This window comes from Terrapene carolina, unplaced genomic scaffold (assembly GCF_002925995.2).
Source record: "Terrapene carolina triunguis isolate 2854851 unplaced genomic scaffold, T_m_triunguis-2.0 Scaffold242, whole genome shotgun sequence".
NCBI lineage: Eukaryota > Metazoa > Chordata > Testudines > Emydidae > Terrapene > Terrapene triunguis.
The window spans coordinates 2,879,606-2,903,300 of NW_020664593.1; the positions used below are offsets into that span (position 1 = coordinate 2,879,606).

General features: G+C 43.7%; 1 protein-coding gene across 2 annotated transcripts in view; it reads left to right on the top strand.

The window, feature by feature from the left end:
- LOC112108353 (DNA polymerase theta) overlaps positions 1-23,695 on the top strand; it is a 106,172-nt gene that overhangs the window by 32,365 nt on the left and 50,112 nt on the right. For both annotated transcript variants that reach the window (XM_026657377.2, XM_026657378.2), the window contains exons 6-9: positions 9,924-10,167; positions 15,705-18,967; positions 20,403-20,549; positions 21,161-21,357. In XM_026657377.2, the coding sequence (XP_026513162.1) occupies positions 9,924-10,167; positions 15,705-18,967; positions 20,403-20,549; positions 21,161-21,357 (3,851 nt within the window). The remainder of the gene's footprint in view (positions 1-9,923; positions 10,168-15,704; positions 18,968-20,402; positions 20,550-21,160; positions 21,358-23,695) is intronic.

The following is a 23,695-nucleotide window of genomic DNA, read 5'->3' on the forward strand; positions in this document are numbered from 1 at the left end:
CCACCTATGGAGGAAGACACTTCTCATAGACTCATCAACCACGGATTGGGAAACCCACCCGAACCTCTGGATACAAGGGATCTGGGGTCAAAAGGATATGACTCTCCACATAAATGTATTGAAGCTGTGATCAATCAGGCTATCCTGCATTCTGATCTCTTACAAAATTCCACAGTGCAAATTTTGATGGACAACGCGTCTGCAACATATTCCCCTGATTCCCAGGTGAATCTGTAAGATCAGCTGGGACAAAGGCAAAATAGTCCTAATAGCTCCATAGTGTTCAAGATAGTTCTGGCTAACAGATCTTCTCTGAATATCATTTACCTAGTATTCCAGATCTGAGGTCAGATACTTTGGATCTGAAGTCACTGCATCCGACAGTTTGGATGTTGGCTGGTTAATACTGACAGACTGCTCCCTTCAGGTCTGAGAAATCCTCCTACAAAGCAGAAAACCTCTCAAAAGGAAAACTTATTCCTCTAAATGGAAAAGACTCTCAATAGGGGCAACCCAATGCAGTCTTGACCCAGTGCAGGCTCCCATACCAAAGATCCTGGACTACCTCCAGGATATAAAACAACTGGGTCTTTCATTCAGCTCCATCAAAGTTCATCTAGCAGCAATTTCATCATGTCTCTCACCTATCCAATACTGTTCAGTCTTTTCACATCCTACAATATATAGATTTCTGAAAGGGCTACGTTATGCTTACTCTCCCATCAAGGAACCTTCTCCTATATAGAATCTCACCATTGTCCTTGCAAACCTCTTGGAGCCCCCTTTTGAGCCACTTGCGGAATGTGCTTACACCACTGTACCCTTGAATCGGTCTTCCTAGTTGCCATATTTTCAGCCAGCAGGGTCAGCGAGCTGCAAATTCTTACTGTTGATATCCCTTAAACAACATTTCACGAGGACAAAGTGGTGGTGAGGCCTCATCCAGAATTTAAACCTAAGATGATCTTGAAGTTTCACTTAAATCATTCCATCAACTTGCCTGTCTTCTTCCCCAGGCTTCATTCTGGACCAGGAGAAAAACATCTTCACATCTTAAGTGTTTCAAGATTTTTATTGTATTATCTTGACAGAACAAATTCCATTTGACTATCATCCTGTCTCTTTGTTGTTGTTTCTGGGCCTTCGAAGGATCAAACTATCTCCTTCCAGAGGATATGGATCATACATTGTATATTGCTCTGCTACCAGATGGCTGATGTACTGCCCCCAAATGTAAAGCTCACTCCACTAGAGCACAAGCTACATCTTCCACTTTTAGGAACATTTCAGTATCAGAAATGTGTAAGGCAATCACATGCAGTACGTCAATTACTTTTTTTTAGATACCGTGCCCTCTCTCTAGCTGCAGAGTCAGATGCCAGCTGTGGAAGAGTGGTATTACAATCACTATTTACGACAATCAGGACTCCTCAATTCCACCTTCCAGGTGGGGCACTGCTTGTTGGCCAGTGAGGAATCCACGCTGACACACATACATAGGTGCTGAAACTAGGGGTAGGGACAGGGGTGCTGCAGCACCCTCTGGCTTGAAGTGGTTTCCATTATATATAAAGGTTTACAGTTTGGTTCAATGGCTCTCAGAATCCCTGCTATAAAAACTGTTCTAGTTCCCCTGCACACATACTTGAAGAAAGGACAGTTACTTGGTGTATAGTAACTGTGGTTCTTCAAGTTGTTTCCTTACTGTGAATCCTATGACCTGCTCTTCTCCATCCCTGCTTTTTTGGAGTGTTTCATGTCTGGGACTTGGAATTGGCAAGGGAACTGAGGGATGGTTGTGGCTGCCCTGCCTTTAATGCCTTTGGATGAGAGGCTCAAGAACATGTACTGCACAGATGCAGTCCCAAACGACACTGCTATTGCAAAGATTCAGTGCTCGTCCACATGGGTTGCATGCGCACCACAGAGTGGGATCCACACTGACTACAACATATTGAAGAACCACAATTGCTGTAAGTAACCATTTTTTCTGTCCCTTGTAACTGTGTGCAAGACCCACAGGGAAATAGTGAAATTTATAGACAAAATACAGTCAAATACAAAAAGTAAACAAAAAAAGGAAAAGTCTCTATTCTCTCAGTTACAGTAACATTAGGTGTTATTTGTAACAATAATAGACAAAATGTCAGATTAGTATTTTTCTCAACCTATGTATTATATAATTTTTTTAACATTAGCTTTAATAAAAATTTTAAATCTGCTTAATCTGTATTGCAGTAGCACCTAGAGGTCCCTATCGTAGTTCAGGACCCCATTGTGCTAACTGTTTAATTTTTAGGTTGAAAACCAGTATCAAGAGGAGCTATCCAGAAGGAGCCAGCTTCATTGATTTGACTCAGACTTCATCCTTTGCTGTAGGCAAGAAAAGAGAGTAGGACTTCTTTTAAAAAGGTCCATAATAAAAATTTCTATTTTAAAGTCTCTTTGAAAGTTGTTCTCTAATAGTATGGAGAGGTGAGATTTGGAGAGGATGGAACAGTATGTATTGTGCTGCAGGTTATAGAGTCAGAATGAACTCTTAGATTGTTATGTTGTAGAGGCAGGCTTCTTTCCCTACAGACACTTGAAGTTTCAATATTTTTTTCAGGTTTTGGTACTTTTGTTCATTTGCACCATGAACAAAAGAAACATGGTCTAATGCCTAGCTTTTGCTGCAACATTTAAGAAAAACATGAGTTTTTAATCCTCTTTAACAGTGGTTCTCAAACTTTTTTTTTCCACGGACTACTTGAAAATTGCTGAGGGTCTCGGCGGACCACTTAATGATCTTTCCAAATGTTGTAACTATTGTAAAGCACTTTGGATAAAAGCGCTATATAAAAAAACGTAATAATAAATAACGGTTTTTTGTTCTACAAATAAAAGTGCACAACTCATATTTTAATACCCATAGTCTTACCTTTCTAATGCGATGGATGTACCCCCTCTCCTCCACTGCAGGAGCCCCCGAGCTGAGGCTGGGAAGGAGGGCCGTCTCTCCTCAGCAGCTGCAGCCCTGGAGCTGGGGAAAGTCGCCTCTTTCTCTGGCTGCCACAGCCCCACACATCCCAAATTTCCCCCATCCCCTCTTATCACCCCCCTGCCCCCCCCCCCCCCCCCCTATCCCCCCCCCCCCCCCCCAAGGCCACCACCTCACATTACATGTGCATCTTCTCCAGGGTCAGGCACCTAATTACTGGAGCCACACCTTTAGGTGGGTCGCCTTTCATTCTCTCGTGTTCAGCCGCCCAGACGCACACCTTAGAGGGAAATATCCGCGGACCACTTGTGGTCCACGGATCACAGTTTGAGAACCTCTGTTCTTTAACAATAGCTGAATATTTAATATCTGGGCAACTCTGTTAATGCAATGTTAAGGTTTCAAAAGTCAGGATGTGCCAAAGCTAAGGCTTAATATGAATGTGCAACCTTAATTTTCCCCCTAGTGCGTATACATTATGATAGTTATTAAGTATCTGAGAACATGCTAATTTTCAAATAAGATTTTTTTTTTCACTATTTATTTAGGAAGTATTAACAAATTTACAATCCTTCACATGTAATTATCAGAAACAAAAAAAAAAAATCCATTACAACTGTGAGAGACATTCAGTAATATAGTCATCAGATCTCTCTATTTAACATATTGCAGAGTGAGCATCATTACAACATGTATGACGTCATTTCTAGTGATTTTATTAAATTGAGTGAAATCTCTGTATACACTGTGGCAAGGCACCCCTTCTGCCTTGCTGGGCTTAGCGCTTCCTCCTCTGGCAGGGACAGGTCCTGGGGTAAATCAGCCCCCGCTCTGGAGCGTGTCTGTCTTCCCTCTTCAGGGTTTGTTTCTCAGAGCTTTCCAGGTAGGCTCGGGGCAGGTCTGAGGAGTGCTCCTCTGCCAAACAAAGGGAAACAAGTCTATAAGGCACCAAAACAAAAATGGAGTACCTTTCCCTGGCCCCCTCACTGGGGCAGGTGTTGTCCTGTCGCTGGTCCCGGGGTGTCAGTCCTTCCCCTAAACAGGCACTGGGTTTTGGGTGTCTCCCCCATGGGGAGAAGCGCAGTCTCTCACACTGGAGAAGCCTGTCTTTGTCACAGAACATATTTAATGGACCAGGCATGTCTATCAAATGTTTTAAAAAAAAATAAATGGACAGGTGTGCTTGTTTTTGTTACAGGTGGAAGTACTTTGTGTATTTGAAAAAATGGTAACCAAATATCTAAGTATTGTTCTTTCTATTTTGCTCAGTTCATAATTGGTGTGTTTTTCCATAACAGCAACCTCCCATATTTTTTTTTTAACCATTTATCTATGGCTGGATTGTTTTTCTTTTTCCAGTGAGAGGGAGCAGCTTCTATTAGATGAGACATTACTTCTTCATTTCCTTTTGTGTGGTTATTTTCACTAGGAAGTGCCAAGAGGATTACCAAATGTTCATTTGATAATAAATATCCAACAATTTGTGATATTTGGTCATGGATTACATCCCAGTGTTTTCTGACTGGGCATGTCCGCCATATATGCATTCTCTTTCACCATAATTTTTCCAACATTTCTACCTATTCAATCTCTATATACGTATTAACCTTACTGGTTTGCGGTACCATCGAAACAGTTTCTTAAAGAAATTTTCTATCATCATGCTACAGACTGAGGTTGCTGGTCCTCTTTTCCAGAGGAAATCCCATTCCTCTAGGATAATTTGTCTATTCACATCCTTTTCCCAGTGTGTCATATATGGACATATTTTGGTTAGGAAAGTTGTCTGCAAAGGTTGATATCAATTAGTTATAATTTTTTTGTTTCCTAATTGACCAGACCCCATTTCTTCTATTAAAGTTAGCTTTCTGTATAAATTAGCTTTTCTAGAAAGCTGAGAAACATAATGCCTAACTTGAAAATTCTGGTACTAAGTGAGACTGGGCTAGTTAAAGTTAGTTTTGATGTCTAAATAAGTTAGAAAAGTTCCTTTACTGAATAGCTAGCCAACCAGTTGTATTCCATGGCTCTCCTAGTGTTTAAAGCTCTTGGGTTCGTGATTTGGGTTAAGATCTGGATTATTTGCAATGGGTATCATTGGCGAGGGAAAATTAATTTATTTTGCCTCTGGTTCTATCCCAAACCCATAAAGTAGTGAAAATTCCTGAAGGGTGTGATTTTTTTTTTTTTTTTTTTTTTTTTTTTTAATCAATCCATGGTAGCTTAGCATTGTTTCCTTTGCCACAATTTTCTTGTTCAATAAAAACCCAGCTGGCCGGCCTGAGGATACTATACATAGAGCCCTACCAAATTCACGGTCCATTTTGGTCAATTTCACAGTCATAGGATTTTAAAAATAGTAAATTTCATGATTTCAGCTATTTAAATCTGAAAATTCAAGGTGTTGGAATTGTAGGGGTCCTGACCCAAAAAGGAGTTGTGGAAGGGTTCGCAAGGTTATTGTAGGGGAGGTGCTGGTAATGCTATCCTTGCTTCTGTGCTGCTGCTGGCGCTGCCTTCAGAGCTGGGCAGCTGGAGAGTGGCAGCTGCTGGCCGGGAGCCCAACTCTGAAGGCAGAGCCACTGCCAGCAGCAGCGCAGAAGTAAGAATGTCATGGTATGGTATTGCCACCCTGACTTTTGCACTTATGCCTGCAGAGCTGGGCCCTCAGTCAGCAGCTGCCGCTTTCTGGCCACCCAGCTCTGAAGACAGCGCAGAAGTAACAATGGCAATACTGCGACCCCCTAAAATAACCTTGAGACCCCCCCCTCGCCCCGTGAAACTCCCTTTTGGGTCAGGACCCCCAATTTGAGAAACACTGGTCTCCCCTCTGAAATCTCTGTAGTATAGGGTAAAAGGACAAAAAAGACCAGATTTCATGGGGGGAGACCAGATTTCATGGTCCGTGACATGTTTTTCATGGTCGTGAATTTGATAGGGCCCTATTTATAGCCTTTCCATATGGCGGGAACTCCTTTGTTCTAAGCTAAGTTCCCAGCCCAGTTTGTGGAAAAATACAGGTACCAAAATGGGGTTTAGTTTCATGTGATTTGATCAAGTGCCCTGGCATGCTCCCAATGAGTAATAGCAGCCATTGTCCATAGGCTGTCTGAAGCATTCCCAGAAAGGCTCACCAGGTGGGGGATAAGCTTATAAGGCCTATTGTTTCCCTTAATGGCCCATTACCTTGAATAGGCCCTTCACAGTCAGCTGTCTAGACTGGAAGCATCTTGCCTAGTGCGTAACATCCAGGTGTAACCACATTTGAAATACAGATACATAGTCAATATTCATAACTTCAGATACAAAAATGATACATGCATACAAATAAAAATCATAACTTTTCCATAGACACCATAGACACCACATGGCATATCTTGTACTAGATGCATCATAATTATGTCATAATCATATCATAAGCATACTGCTATGATGAATATGGGGTGCAGTGTCACAGAGATAATAGACGTTCCTCCATGGTCCTTCTGTGTAGTTCAAATGGGAGATTTAACCCCATTACTTTGCACAGCTGCTTTTGGGCTGGTGTAAAGAACAGTTATCCATTAAAGGAACTGGGGGCCAATGTCCATATGGGACAGGACTCAAAATGGAAAGTTTCACTCTAATATATCGCACTATAGCTGAGGATATAACAAAGTATACAACATTTGGTAGATCTTGTACTATTCTGTATATGTCAGACTGTCCGGGAAAGCCATTTATGTGAAAAGTATACCAGTATACTTTTACAGCATAGTATAACATAGAAAGTATGACATAGAAAAGTAGTGAAAACATGCTGACATATGTAGAAGTTTGGAATTCAGTTACAAATCCTTTTGAATGGTTACATTGCTATCAATGATGCTTCATTAATATATCTAATTGCAATCACAATAATATGTCGTAAGGGGACATATTTCTATCTGAGAATTATGTACCTACTACCATAGTTAGAAGTAATAGCTAACCAGATAGCTTTATATTTTTAAAGGTTTTTTTTAAAAATCTGGACATGTCATTTAAAGGGTGCTCTGTAAGAAATCAGAATTTTTTGAAAATTTTCAACTCTGAAAAATTAAAGTTGTAGGCTTTTAAATAAAGTTAAATATTTAGCACCTAGAAATACCGATTAAATCACGTTTTGGAAAAAAATATTTTTCAGTTTACTTGGACTTGCCTAGTTAGGAATATATTGTGATTTTGTGATTTACAAACAAATTCTGTACTCAGATTTTCACTCATAAAGGAAATATTTTAACACTATTTTAAAGTTCACCCACTGTTGGAGAAAGGTAATATCTGAACTTTATTAAGATAGTTTGAGGATAGGCCCTATGAAAACCTGGATATTTTTCTACATGAGACAGTTAAAAAAACAACAACCATGAAATATAGAATATAAATCAGTGTGTTTCTTTAAAGAAATAGCTTGTAAGAGTGCTACCACAGTAATTGCTTAGAGGTGTCTCCAAAGGAAAATTTTTCTGCTGAATGTATAGTACGTTCAGACTAACAAAATTAGTAAAATGCATACATTATTGAGAAGATATTCTATGAAAAATCAGGTGTTATAGTCTGAGTATACGTACAAGAATAAAAAAATATGGCCAAATCCTACACATGTATGTAGGATTGTAGAAAAATACAATATATTGAGAAAATAGTATGTGTTTATGTAATTAAACTCTGTAGTATTTGCACCAGGGGCAGAATTAAGGATGTATGTTCAATCTTAACTCTGGCACTTCCTGAGTTTCAATGCTTGAATTGTTCTTTTAATAGTTGTGATTGCTGGAATTTGAACCACAAATGAAATAATAGTTTTATCCTAGGATGTAAGCTTGGATGGTCCCTGTCACAGTTTTGAAGTAAACTGCATTTCTGCCCACTCCATGATATCCTGGCTCCCTCTTAGGTCTCAGGACTGCAGCTTGCACCTCTCTATGGTCTGTGGCCCTCTCTCGACAGACACGAGATTTAGATTTGCAGTCCCCCTGCAATTCATTGTGTTTATCCTAGCGCAGTGGTCACGAACCAGTCGATCGCGATTGATTAGTCAATCCTAGAGGATCTCCCAATTGATCGCGATCTCTGGTGGTGTAGCGGGCTGCCGCTAAGGCAGGCTGCCTGCCTGCCCTGGCCCCACGCCGCTCCCAGAAGTGGCTAGCTTGGCCCCAGGGGGGGCAGGGATCTCCCTCCGCTTGCTGCTCCTGGCTGCAAGCACCGCCCCCGTAGCTCCCACTGGCCAAGAACGGGGAGCTGTGGGTAATGGGAGCTGCAGGGGCAGTGCTTGCAGAGAGGGGCAGTGCGTGGAGCCACATGCCCCCGACGCCTCCCAGGGGCGGCAGGGGCGTGTTGGCCCCTTACAGGAGTGGTGTGGGGCCAGGGTAGGCAGGGAGCCTGCCTTAGCGGCAGCCAAGCTGCACCACAGACCAGGAGCTGCCAGAAGTCAGTGCTGCCCGGCGGTAGGCGATTCCCCAACCCCTGGCTCTGATCCCCCTCCCAGAGTCAGCACCCCATACCCCCTCCTGCATCCCAAACCCCAGCCTTGAGCCTCCTTCCGGAGTCAGTACCCCGTACCTCCTCCTGCACCTGAACCCACTGCCCCAGCCCTGACCCCCCTCCCAGAGCCAGCACCCTGTACCCCCTCCTGCACTCCAACACTGTGCCCCAGCCCGGAGCTCCCTCCTGCACCCAAACTCCCTCCCAGAGCTTGCACCTCTCACCCCCTCTTCACCCCAACGCCCTGCCCCAGGCTCAGTCCAGATCCCCCTCCCACACTGCGAACCCCTCTGCCCCAGCCCAGAGCCCGCACCCCCTTCCGAACCCCAACCCCAGCCTGGTGAAAGTGAGTGAGGGTGGGAGAGAGGGAGGGGATGGAGTGAGTGGGGCAGGGCTTTGGGGAAGGGGAGGGGCCTCAGGGAAGGGGCACTGTAGATCCTGGGTTGCCTTTAAATTCAAAAAGTGATCTTGGGCATAAAAAGTTTGGAGACCACTGTCCTAGTGGGTCTGACCTTAGTTCACCACCTGTCGTTCACTCACCCTTAAGGGATAATGGCAGGGTTACCAGTGACCAGCCAGCTTTCACAGAGCATAGTATGTTTGTTTCAGGACAAAACATTACAAAAGAAACACAGCATAAGCCAAAAGACAATCTATGCAACATGCTAAGCTTGCCAGGTGTCATCAATCTGCAACATGGAGACCCTGATAGGTTGCCAAATTCCTTCAAATCCTTCCAGCAAGGTTTTGCCTTCTTAGTGATTGATAGTTTCATGTCAGTTGGAGGATCAGAGAGGATCACTGACTGAGTTCAGTCTTTCCACTTTATACCAAAAGTCCCCGTTCTTTGTCTGCTGGGCCTCTGGAACCCAGTCTGAACTAGTATGTGCAGTTCTTCTCTGGAGTTGTTTGCCTGTCTTGGGAACTCCCACCCTGCTCTGTGGAGTTAAAATACCATCACTAGCTCACAAAGACACACACACACACACACACAAGTTTATGAATAATCTCAGTGTCTGTAATGTTTGGCACATATCTTTTGAAGTTTCTGTGCTTCCAAGGTCTCACATCTGTCAGTCTCTGTTTAATTGCAATTTAATGTTAAGATAATAGAGTAGAGAGGGAGCAATGTTGTCATCTTAAAGAGTAGAACTTCTGTATTGGCAATTTCCTGATCAAATATTTCATACAGAGGCTATAGCTTGTTCCTTGGTTATCCAGCATTTTTCTGACTGCATCGTAGGTCAAGACATTTAGAAACATAAGAGTATTATTACACTGGGGAATCAAGAATGTTGCCTGACTTGTAAAGAGAGAATTTTTAGTTTAAATTATATTATTTTTGCATGTTCAAACTGATATTACAGAGGAAAATGGATCTAACTTTTTAGAATTGAAGTTAAATTAAGCCTAACAGAATATAATTTTCATGTTCCAGGGATGGTAACAGTTTTCTCTAACCGTCTGGGATGGCACAACATGGAACAGTTGCTCTCCCAGTTCCAGAGTCGCCTCACCTTTGGTGTCCAGAGGGAGCTGTGTGACCTGGTTCGGGTATCTCTGCTGAATGCGCAGTATTCCAGAGCTCTTTATAATGCTGGCTTCATCACAGTGGCTGATCTTGCTAAAGGAAATACTGCTGAAGTGGAAACTGCCCTGAAGAATGCTGTACCATTCAAAAGGTGAGAAATCAACAAGTTGTCAACCTGGACACCTTTTTGAGTGCATTCCTTTCCACTATAAATGGAGTTAAGTTATTCAGTCGTGACTATATAGTTCCAAGAGTACTTCTAATGAATTAGAGCAGGGGTTGGCAACCTTTCAGAAGTGGCGTGCCATGTCTTCATTTATTCACTCTAATTTAAGGTTTTGCGTGCCAGTAATACACTTTAACGTTTTTATAAGGTCTCTTTCTATAAGTCTATAATATATAACTAAACTGTTGTTGTATTTAAAGTAAATAGGGTTTTTAAAATGTTTAAGAAGCTTCATTTAAAATTAAATTAAAATGCAGAGCCCCCCCGGACCAGTGGCCAGGACCCTGGCCGTGTGAGTGCCACTGAAAATCAGCTCGCGTGCCGCCTTTGGCACATGTGCCATAGGTTGCCTACCCCTGAATTAGAGCATGTGGTGGTTACAGGATAAGTTTGGGAGTCCTGGGTTCTGTTCCTTCCTTTTCTGTTGACCCACTGTATAGCCGTGGGAAAGTCACTTTATCTCTCCGAGTATGTCTACACTGCAATAAAATATCTGGGGCTGGCTTGTATCAGCTGGCTCGGGCTGTGGAGCTATAAAATTGCAGTGTAGATTTCCGGGCATGGGCTGAGTCTGGGCTCTGGGACGCTCCCCACTTTTGGGGTTCCAGAGCCCAGGCTCCAGTCAAAGCCCAAATGTCTATACCGCAATTTTATAGCCCCACAGCTCAAGTCGCGCAAGCCTTATTCAGCTGAGCCAGGCCGGTCACGGGTGTTTTATTGCAGTGTTGACTTACCCTCAGTGTCCGTTTCACCTCCTGTTGAACAGGGATGATACTTCTCTTCTCATCAGGAGTGTTCTAATTAATTAATCCATGTTGTAACATAGTCAGATCCTCTACTAGTGTTATGTTAGAGAAAACTACTAGTACAGAGTACTATTGTAAGGATTTAATTGGACAACAGTAAGTTTGTGAGCTGGTTTGTCAGCAAAAGGAATGCCAACTAAAAACTCGTAAATTCAATTTTGCATACCCGGTAAGAGCCATATTAATTACGGAGGTGTCTGTACGTTTCTTATTTAAATGCAAGTTGTCACTTGAAGAGGCTGCTAATTATTTTACTGGTGTAATTCCACCATGCTTTGTGGGGGTTTTGTGAAGTTTGTGCTTGAGGTACCTTTTTAAACTAAATCATTGTCCAAGCTAACACTGTAATAAAGCAAAAGTTTGTCCATTCAAAAAGTAACCCATGTGGCATGTCTACACAGGTGAACTAAGTTAAATCCCCGCAGAGAGCCTGTTCTCACACTCAAAACTTATATAGTTGTTAGGTGTTTCATTATAACGTGAACATGGTTTCTTCGAGTGATTGCTCATTTCGATTCCAGTTAGGTGTGTGTGCACAGTCATCGGAAAGTTTTTCCCATAGCAGCACCCGTCGGGTCGGCTGTGGAGCCCCCTGGAGTGGTGCCTTCATGGCGCTCAATATATGACCCCGCCGACCTGGTGCCTCCTCAGTTCCTTCTTACTGCCAGGGACGGTCGTTGGAACTGCGGTGACCTGCTTAGCAAGCTCTCCTCGTTTTCCTTAGCTTTCAGTTTAGTTTAGTTCACAGTTATTCCTAGCCTTGTTAAGTTTAATTTTAGTGTTTTCGGTTACAGCAGATAGTTGTTGGGAGTGGGTGATCTTCCCCTTCACCCTGACCGCGTTCCCCTTTGGGACTCAGGGTATGCCTAAGTCCCAAGGGTTCAAACCCTGCAAGTCCTGCAATAAGCTCATACCAACGGGCGACCCCCCATGACGCTTGCTTAGTGTCTGAGGGAAGCACGCCAAGCGGACAAGTGTAGGATTTGTAAAGAGTTTTGCCCCAGAACAAAAAAGGAGGGAGACTTTTGCCTCAAGCAGCTCCTTATGGAGGCAGCAGTTAGACTGCAACCTACATCAGCGTGACAAGACCCAGCACCGAGTTCATCGGTGCGCAGTGCCCCGGCAGCAGTGGTAGAAGTGGCACCACGGAAGGACTCTGGGAGAGACCCGCGGTGTTCCCATTCCCTGATGCAGAAGCAGCACCGGAAGCAGGGGAGGAATAGATCTCTGACTCAGAGACCCACCCCTTTGGAGCTGGCCAATAGGGTGTGTGCCAGAGAAGAGCACCCAGGGCCAAAGACTTTGGAGCCGGCACCGTTGACTTTGGCCCCACAAGCGGGGGACCGTCGAGTCCGGTGCCGTTGGACTCCCCGAGCCAGGTCAATGAGGAGGTGGAATTGCCATCCACCTCGGACACCTTTGAGGCCGTGAGGGACCTCATCGCCATGATGGCACCGCGGTCCTAGGTCCTTCAAGTCAAGCCTCCGGTACTGCAATGTGTGGCACCGTCTCGAGGAAAACTGGCGATGCTCTGTCCTTCAGCACTGCTGCTCGAAGTCCCGGCACTGATTGCACTTGCGGCAACACTCCAGGTCGTGCCAGCCCTCCCAATCGCGATGCCGATCCTGGCACCGGTCATCCCAGCACCAGTCCGCGTCCCCGCACAGACCCCGATCGCGGCGCCGCTCTCCAGCCTGGGGATTACAGTGGACGAGAAGCTGGATATGAGTCAGCAGTGTGCCTTTGTTGCCAAGAAGGCCAATGGCATATTGGGCTGTATTAGTAGGAGCTTTGCCAGCAGATCGAGGGAAGTGATTATTCCCCTCTATTCGGCATTGGTGAGGCCACACCTGGATTACTGCATCCAGTTTTGGTCCCCTCACTACAGAAGGGATGTGGACAAATTGGAGAGAGTCCAGCGGAAGGCAACAAAAATGATTAGGGGGCTGGGGCACCCTTATGAGGAGAGGCTGAGGGAACTGGGGTTATTTAGTCTGCAGAAGGGAAGACTGAGGGGGATTTGATGGCCTTCAACTACCTGAAGGGGGATTCCAAAGAGGATGGAGCTGGGCTGTTCTCAGTGGTGGCAGATGACAGAACAAGAAGCAATGGTCTCAAGTTGCAGTGGGGGAGGTTTAGGTTGAATATTAGGAAAAACTTTTTCACTAAGAGGGTGGTGAAGCATTGGAATGGGTTACCTAGGAAGGTGGTGGAATCTCCATCCTTAGATGTTTTTGAGGCCTGGCATGACAAAGCCCTGGTTGGGATGATTTAGTTGGTGTTGGTCCTGCTTTGAGTAGGGGGTTGGATTAGATGACCCTAATATTCTATGATTCTAAGACCATTTGGCAGACCCCGGCCTCCATCCCTCCCACCGTGAAGGGTGTGGAGAGGAACTATTTCGTCCCATCTAAGGGGTACGAATACCTCTTCACACACCCACAGCCTTACTCATTGGTGGTAGCTGCAGTAAATGAAAAGGAGAAGCAGGGACAACAAGCCCTAGCATCCAAGTCCAAGGATGCCAAGTGCTAGATTTATTGGGGCACAAAATGTATTCCACAGGGGGAGTTGCAACTCAGGATTGCCAACCAGCAGGCAATTCTGAGTAGATACAGCTTCAACTCCTGGAACTCGATGCTCAAGTTTAAGGAGCTGGTGCCAACAGAGTCCAGGAAGGAGTTTGAAGTGATAGTGGAGGAGGGCAAGGCAGTGGCACGGACCTTTTTACTGGCCTCACTGGATGCTGTGGACTCAATGGCATTCACCTTGTTCTCCGGTATTGCCATGAGGCGTAGCTCATTGCTGCAGGCCTCGGGACTCCTGTCTGAGGTTCAACAGACCATGCAGGACCTGCCTTTTGATGGGGCCTGGTCTGTTTGCAGAGCAGACTGACTCTAGGCTGCATAGCCTTAAGGACTCCAGGGCTACCATGAAATCCTTGGGTATGCACACCCCGGCAATCCAACATAAACATTTCAAGCCTGTCCCTGCATGGGACCTTAACCTGGTCCTCTCCAGGCTAATTTGAACCGCTGGCGACTTGCTCCCTTTTCTATCTGTCGTGGAAGGTAGCCTTTCTTGTCGCCATTACTTCAGCAAGGAGGGTGTCTGAGTTAAAGGCCCTTACCTCAGACCCACCTCATACGGTTTTCCACAGGGATAAGGTGCAACTCTGACCTCACCCAGCCTTTCTTCCTAAGGTTGTGTCACGCTTCCACACTACTCAGGACATTTTCCTGCCTGTTTTTTATCCTAAGCTTCATGCCAGTAGCCGTGAGCAGAGGCTGCACTCCCTGGATGTTCCGCAATCACTAGCCTTTTACATCGAGCGCACTAAGCCGTTCAGAAAGTCGAACAGTTGTTCATAGCTGTGGCAGACCAGATGAAAGGACTCCCGGTCTCATCTCAAAGAATATCTTCCTGGATCATGTCATGCATCCACACGTGCTGTGAGCTGGCCAAAATACCAGCCCTGGCTCTTACAGCACACTCCACAAGGGCTCAGGCCTCATCTGCTCCATTTCTGGCCCAGGTCCCGATACAAGAAATCTGCAGGACAGCAACTTGGTCCTCGGTACATATGTTCACCTCTCATTATGCCATCGTCTGGCATGCCAGAGATGATGCAGCTTTTGGCAGAGCGGTGCTACAATCAGCGTTTCCTTAACTCCAACCCCACCACCTAGGTGAGGATTGGGAGTCACCTAATTGGAATCAATATGAGCAATTACTTGAAGAAAAACGGTTTCTCACCTTTTCGTAACTGTTGTTCTTCGAGATGTCATATCCATTCCAAATCCACCTGCCTTCCCCTCTCTCGGAGTAGCCAGCAAGAAGGAACTGAGGAGGCGCCAGGTCAGCAGGGTCATATATTGAGCGCCATGAAGGTGCCACTCCAGGGGGCTCCACAGCCGACCCAACGGGTGCTGCTAGGGGGAAAACTTTCTGATGACTGTGCACGTGGCATGCACACCCCTAATTGGAATGGATATGAGCAACACGTCTCGAAGAATAACAGTTACCAGAAGGTGAGTAACCGTTTTTTACCCGCAGTTTCTCTAAACTTTATATGGACTACATCAAAGGAAAATTATATTGGTGGCCTTGATCCACTGCCTAGTAAACAGCTGTCCCTATGAGAAAATCCTAATTGTTCACCTTGGGATCCTTTGTGCATAGCACTCATTTAAATTAATGGGCATTCCCCACATGATGGGCTTTCAGGACTGTGCTAATTGTGAGCTGACGTAGTAGAACAACAACTAAGTCTAGAATTACTTGCTGTTACATAGGTTGCCCCAGGTTTTTGTCACACTGAGGGAGAAGGGAGGGCAAACCTGCATGGGGGCACTGCACTGCAGCCTTAGCATGGTTACTCTTATACCTTCTACTAGCACTACATTCACTTTAAAAAAACAAACAAACAAAAAAACAACAAAAACAAAAAACAACAACCATCAAATACTCATTTCCTAGAAGGTGCAGCCTGTGTGGTCCAGAAACATGTTTTGCCATAATGGTTCATTGAAACTACTATCCTAATTGAAGATAAGAGCACAGTAGCATGGTGCTTGCTTTGACTGATTGTTATTGTCAGTATGAGTGTTTCTAAACAACTTTCTGTCTAACTTCAAGTTGTTTTCCTTCCGTTAGCATTCGTAGGGCAGTGGATGAAGATGAAGAGGCAGCTGAGGAGCGTCGGAATACCCACTGTATCTGGATGGTGGGAATGAAGGGCTTAACCGAAAGTGAAGCAGCATCCCTTATTGTGGAGGAAGCTAGAATACTCCTACAACAGGACTTGGCTATGATGGGAGTGCAATGGAGCCCAGATTCTTTTCTTGAGTCTGATACATCTTCCATGACCAGCAGTGAATCAGAGCTGGAGGACAGAAAATGTAAACTGAATGGGGAATGTTCACTAGGGATTTTAAAAGTATTCAGCAATGAAGGGTACAGAATTCTACCTGATAAAGGCACCCATTTTCAAGCTGGGAATTCATCAAATATTAAAAAGGGAAATAAAAGGCTGTTAAGTGGTAGTATGTCAAACCCCAGATCCCAAAATGAATTGCAGGAAGATCACACCCAGACAAAGGAGAGAAATGGTGATGTCGTATACAGCGCTAGAAAGCGGCCAAATTTGGGCAAAGGTAAAGAAAACAGGGAAGTTACTTTTCTGACCAAAAGTGAGGCAGGCTCTGGGGCAACAACTCAAGAATTCCCTACTGAAAAGGGGAAAAGACCAACTTTGAACTTCACTTCACGGAAAACTTCTAAGGCATCTGGGTACAGGAGGACTATGGACACTAGTTTCAGTCAAACTGAGGGCAAAAGCACTGTTTCAAAACAGCATCAGTTGCTGCTTGATGAGTCAAGGATGCACACAACAGAGATAAATGGGCCCTCTGTATCCAGTCGTAGCAAGTCTAAAGCTAAGTCTTTTTCAGATCGAAAGAACAAGGAATTTGGAGAAAACGAATCATCTGCTCACAAGCTCTTCACTGTCAAAGGCTCAGAATCTTTACAGGTGGACGAAATGCAACCAGAGAGCAAAGAGATAATGGAGGAATTACTTACAGAGCCTTCCACTACTAATAAATCCAATCCTAAAGAAACAGTGAATCCCCTGGAAGGTAGGGATACTGTAGTGAGAGATGCTCCACCCATGAATATGGAGACAGATGATACTATGCGAGACCTGGGAATTTCTAGTAGGTCAGCGAAAAATGAATACATGGGTGTTAAACAGAGCAAAATCCAACCAGTTACAAACTGTGCTGAAAAGATACCTGCCAAACAACAAATGGTTCTAGGCACAGAACTTTGTAATGATGGAGCCAGCAGTTCTGCAAACATGCACGTGAGCACTAGTGCTAGCAAACAGAAAACTGTTTATTTTTACCCTCATGAAAATAAATCCTTTCATTTTCAAATTCAAAATGATGGCAAAACATGTACTGAAAAGCCCAATGGAATATTGTTACAAACTGGAGGCGTGGGTAAAGCAGATAATCAGCCTGAGGATTTTCTGAAAGACTCCACAGTAAAATCCAGAGCTATTTGTGTTGCAAAAGATATTAAAAATGGTTATTCTCCTGATCTGTATTCAGTTTCCAAAGAATTTGAAGACAGCTTCCAGTTGGATACACAGACTGATAGGCTATTACAACAGCAGGTGGCAGCTGAAATTGGAAGACAGCAGGGAGAAAAAGATACAGAGTGGACAGAGATACCTGTGCAGAAAATCTCCATGAAACTACACTGTGCCAGCACTTTACAAAATGAAGATGTTGCAAATGAAAAGCTAGCTGCAGCACTTAGAAAAGTGGTCTGTTCAAATCTTGGGACAAGAAATACCACGAAAGAAACCACAGATTTACATTGCACTAATGCTTTGGGCTCTAGAAGCCCTAATTTACAGCCTGCAATGAAATGCACAGAATCTGCATTTTGCTTTAAAGGAAATGATTTTTCTTTCACTGACTCACAACTATGTAGCTTTTTACAAGGTTATCAGACCCAAAATTCAGTGAAGGAAAGTGCTTCTCAAGGTCTTCAGAAGGCAGTCTCTCCCGCCAATGCCCAGTGCCCTCACACTGTGCTTGTACAAGTTGAGTGCCATCCCCCTCCTGAAACTAGTCTGAATATGAGTGACAGTTTATTGTTTGATGATAGCTTCAGTTATGTCAATGGCCCTCCAGATATGCGCACACATGAGGCTGAAGGGGCAGAATCTGGGGAACAGAAGGTTGTGACTCCTCCCTCTAAAGCCACTTCCAGCTCTCTTGCTGATATTTTGCATCAGCAGAACGTGGAACCCATTCGGGATATATTAACTGTCAGTGTAAACTGGAATGAGCATCAGCATCCAGCACAGTGTAATGATGTGTCTGTTATATTCTCTGATATAGATTCTTTGCAGATAGCTGAAGCTTTAGGTAATGTAGACTTGCCTCCTTGTCAAGGAGACAGTCTGTCTGCAGCTCTTGTTGAGCTAGGGTTAAGAAAACTAAGGCGTGAGGAGGATGATCCTAGACCAGAGGGGACAAGACTGGATCAAGGTGAAAGGCTCCAGAATGCCCAACAAGCTGTGGAAAAGAATACCAATCCAGTGGTGTGGTCTGATCATTCATTTGACATAAGCCCAGGGTTGCAAGATATTTTAGACAGATGGCCTAGTCCTTCAGATAATAAACCTGTTGTTTTAAGTCCAAGAGTCTCCTCCTCAAAAGGAAAGTTGGTAATCTCAAACAGTAAACAAGAGCCAGGTACAATTTCTGAATTCAGCTATTGTCAGAGAGAGTCATTATCCACTTGCCAGGGTTTAAAGAACTATTTCAAAGTTAGAGAGAGCAATAAGGGAGCCCTAGATGTTCAGAAACCAGCTTATAACCCTCTGCTGCTCAAAGGAAGCAACAGAATATCTGACCCCCAACCGGATATCAGAAAAGGACTTATTCCTCCAACGCCTCCTAAGGAACCTGTTCCAAAAAGTTTTGGCACATCTTCTTCTCTAACGTTTGGAAAAAACAAAAATGTCAGCCGCATAGATGAAGTACCACCTTTTCAGCCACTGCAGAATGGCAAACCTAGTTCAGACCACCATATAGAAACACTGCCATTTAAGCCTGGTAATGGAGAAACATGTGAGGTTTTGCTTGAGACTAACCCCGTAAAAGACAATTCTCTTATAGACCAAGGCTTTTCATTGCAATTATCTCAACATGTTTTGCCACTTATTTCATGCAGTGCTGAAAGCTTCACTATTATTGATGTGGCAAGTGACAAAGCTCTCTTCCAGACCTTCATCAGAGAATGGAGGAACAATAGCAGATTTGCCATCTCGGTGGCTTGTGAAAGAACAAAATGTCTCTTGTCCCCCAAGTCAACTATAGGTGGCAGATTCAAACAAGGTCAGTTCCTCTTTCACATTTCTACCACGTTAAATTGTGAACCATACTCTGTTTAGCCTGAGAAGTTAATGGGAATGACTATAAATTTATTCCTTGGGTTTATCTAAATAAGAAGATAAATCGAGTACTGAGATTCACTATAGAAGGAAGGAGTTGGGTTTCAGGAGGGAAGGATGAATAGCACTAGGTGAATCATTTAAAGGGTGGATCTGGGAAGATGAAGGTTACTGGAGTGTGGGATGGCCCCAGCCTTATTAAAAGGCTACCAGCATTACCACCCGGCAGTGGACATTAAGTACTTTCTTCCTGTATTTATTTGCAGACTCTTGTTCACATGAACACTCACACTCGGACTAATTAGTGCACAGAGCAAATATGAACGTATCACATCCCTCATTTTAAAATGGAATGGTGTAGTCTCCTGGTGATACAGGGGAAGATACATAAATGGCTTTCATCTTGGCACTGAATTCAGAAACAAACATAAGCAACTTATTCATGGCCTCTGCTAGCCAGGCAGTATTCCTTACAGATATTGTGGGCTGATCTGAGGTTAAATACTTTCCAATTTACAAAAAGTTAATTTGGGTAGATTTAGTTGTTTAGCTATGAAATTCAATCCAGTCCCCAACCCCTCAGATCATTGCTGTACTCATGCACTTTTTCATGTGTAGTATTCATATACTGCAACTCTCCTAAGGGGCCGATGCAGTGGAAAGAAGGCAGCCATTCAGGAGCAATTGGGAGGCTGATTCAAGCAGTTTCCTTAGAGGGAGAAGGATAACTGCTTTCGCCTTTTTCCAAACCACTCCCCCCATCTTTTAAGAAGTGTGAGCAAGCAGCAGCTTCCCTCCATCTGTCTCAGGGGAGGAGATGGAAACATCATCAGCAGCTTGTCTCTGAAACTCTCTGTGCCTGATTGCAAAAATCCCCACATGTACTGTTGTGTTTTTAATTTTACTCCCTATTCCTATCTTATAAACACACACCCCACATAAAAACAAAAAACCAGGGAGTTAAACACTGGACGATTTGCCTGAACATAGGAACCAAACCAAAAATATTGTCTCAGCAACAAGAATGTAATAAATAATTTTGACTAAAAATGAGATGTGCCCCAATGCAGGGTGAAGGAATACCATTATACCCCAAATTTTGAGTATGTTATGAGGCAGAAAGCCAAATCTCTTTAAGGAATCCTAAGTGGTTGTTTGTGTTTGGCACCTTGCTATTCTAAAGTCGCTAGTTAAAAAGAACTGGGGGCACAGGGGAGGAAGAGTGAGTCTGATACATATAAGAGAATTAAAGCATTTGTTCAGTTTTAAGAATTCCAGGCTGTGTTGGGTTGTTTCATTATTAGATTTTTCAGTTGAACAAACTGCTATATTTATGGATGCTGTTTTAGAATTATAACTTTTAAAAAATGTTTATTTAGTAAGATCTCCTCAGCGGATCCAGGTTAAAGATGATGGGTTTCCTATCAAAGGTTGTGAAGACATCTTGGTAGTTGGATTGTCTGTATGCTGGGGTGGAAAGGATGCCTACTATGTCTCATTGCAGCAGAAACAAGACGACCAGACTGGTAAGTGAGGATTGCCAGATAGACCAAACTGCAAAACACCACACGTTTCAGGGAAGAACTGTGAGGAGATGGCATCCCTTTTGGGAGATGGCTTCCAAGAGTATGTCCCTTATGAGAGTCCCTAACCCAGCTCAGTTGCATGACAAAAGCAATCAGCCATATTAATCAATAACATCCAGGGCTGAGAGTGACATGTTTGTCACTGTTTCATATATTTCCTGTTCCTCCATTTCTAAAGGAGGCAATGAAGTCTGTTGGTTACAGAAAAGGTCAAGAAAAGCATTGAGTTGCTGGCTGATCTGCTTGAATGTAACCAAGCAAGTCACTATATTTCCTTGTACCTCAGTCAACCCACCTGTGATACAGGGGTAAAAACAGGATCTCTGTGATAACCAGATACTACATCTGAGCTATTCTTTATAAATAAACTAGTACTCATTTAGTTCCTTGGATCCCTACTGCATCAAAACAATATGGATTTATTATTTGTTCAAGCTCCAATTATACACTCAGTGTTTTCTGTTTAGGGCTGGTAGCTTCAAAGAATCCCACATTCCCTCACCCCTTTCTCTCCTTGTACTGAATAAATTAATTTGTGTCCCTTATCTCAGAAATCAGTGCCAGCTTGGCACCACCTCCTTTGGATCAGAACCTGTCTGTGACTGATAGATTATGTCAAGTACAGTCCTGCTTGCAGAAGGAATCTGAGAGCGCGCACTCACTTGTCATGTACAACCTCATCCAGCACTATAAGACCCTTCTGTTGGCTTGTGGCATCTCCCTGGAAGGAAGTTTCGAGGACCCAAAGGTTTCAGAAATTAAATTTTCTTAATTCATTTAAAACTTCCATTCATTATTTAAACCAGTGAGTCTGGGTAGCTTTTAGTGCTTAATACTCTGCTCAAGTCATTTGTTTTTTATTTAGTGTTGACAGAAATGTTTGTTTTCAAAGTTTTTAATGATGTTATTTACAGCTAAAGTAATAGAAGTCCACATTAACTAATATTTTACATTTACTTCTTACGATTTTTTTGAAGTTTCTCAGCGTCTGCAATAGACACAGAAAGGGCTCAGTGGTAAGTGTTTCACCTAGGGAGATCTGACTTCAGATCTTCATTAGGTCACATATGGAAGACGAGTTTGGGTCTCATACAGGTCTTAATGGCAATGCTAGCATTCCAGAACTTCTATTCCATTGGCACAAGAGGCCTGGGATGGAATGGCAGAAGAGGTACCTAGGCTCTCACTAGTACCACCAGTCTCTCATTTCCAGAAGAACTACATTCACGCTTAAGTTTGAGAGGAGGGGAGGGTTCCACTGGTTGGAAATCAAGGAAAGTGTTTGAAAGAGTTAAAAACTAACCTCGCCCTGGTTAGTAAAAAGCACTACCACATTTAAGTGTGTGTGTGTTTGGGGAGGGGGATGTCGTTGGTGATGACTTTCAAAGTTCACATCACAGTGTGACACATAATGGAAAAAAAGAGTAAAAGAATTTTTAACCAAATTAAAAATATTGGAACAGGAAAACTTTTCTTAAACTTTTATAAGCTGAGTACAATGTAAGGGATTAACATGCTCATCAAAGACCTGAAACAAAGACAAGGAGAATAGAACATGTTTGGGATCCAGCGTGTGTCTCAACAGAAACGCTTTGTTAGCCACTATCTTGATTTCATGTCTCCAGGGGCCTTCCAGGTGTTTTTTAAACATTACTTTTTCACAAAACATGAAGTTCTAAAATTTTCAGAAGTGGTTGAGGGGCCTTTCTCAGCTGCTACACTAGATTCTCTTAAAAACCTTTTGTAGCTTGATCTTCATAGTTGCTGAGCACACTCTGCTCCTATTGAAGCCATCTCTTAGCACCTCTGAAAATTAGCCTATTGATTCAAATACTTGGAAATACGGTGGGGAGGATTCTAAGCTTTCTATCGCTTAGACACTGAAATCTCTGGAACACAGCTCTCCTGTGAGAGAGCATGCTTCAGAACAACCCACAGGTCTTCCTATTTCTATAGTATGGCTTAAGGTGCAGTTTATTTTGAAACAAAAAGGTATTGATGCATATAAAATACACTGGATAAAACAAAGACAGTGGTTGGTGCTTTAAGTTCCCAACCCATGCAGGTATCTAGTAGAAATGCAACAGGTGTACTTACAGAAATACCCACACTTATTGTGTGACTGAAGGCATTTGTGTATAGGCTTCATGGTTCACTACTAACCCAAGTCATTCAGGTCTGAACTATAACTTCTTCACATGGCCTCTGCGTATTCCTACTTGTGGGATCAAGGCACCTGAGACACAAACTTCTAGCGCCTCCTGGAAAGCAGTGTTCATTGGGGCCACCTGCCCCTCCCCATCCTGGAAGGTTCTGAGGGTATGAAAGGGGAAGTGGCCCCAGCCACCCTTCTGTTCCTTTCTAACTGCCCCAAGTGCAGCGAGCTTACAGCACACTGCATCCTCTATACTGTCCTCATAGTCTTTTCTTCACTTTTTGAGGAAGATTTTGTTTATAGTTAGTCAGATTTTTCTTTTAAAAGACCTGAGGAGATGTTGGTCCAGCTTGGTCTTTGATTGGACCTGCAGGAGTGGAAGGGCTGCCTCACATTCCCCTACAAACCGGAAGGCTCCTCAGGCCCAGATAACTAAGTTGGCACCGCATAAATTTAGCATCAGCTTCAAAGACTGTGCCTCAGGAGCAAGTTTGCCCACCTTAGCCTAGCTTGGATTCGGGGCTGCAAAACATGGATCTGGATCTTCAAGCCTATCATGCATCTCGGGCTGCAAAATCCAATAGCTGGCAGCCCAGAGTACATTTGGGGCTGCAAAATCTGGATCTGGAAGCCTAGCATGTATCTGGGGCTGCAAAACCCGGATCCGGATCCGGCAGTGTGGGGCTGGGAGCTGCAACACCCAGATCCATAGCATATTACTGATCTATATAAATAAATAAAAGCTGTGTATGGATCTGTGGCTGATAGGTATGACTTTGGATTCAGGATCGGAGCCTGAATTCAGATCAACAGTCAAACATGAAGGACTGCCAAAAAGGGATCCAATTGCCTGAGATCCACCCAGTAAGAGCATCTGACTATTGAGAGTCACTTGTCTAGTGGTTCAGTACCACTGAGGCCCCTGATCCAC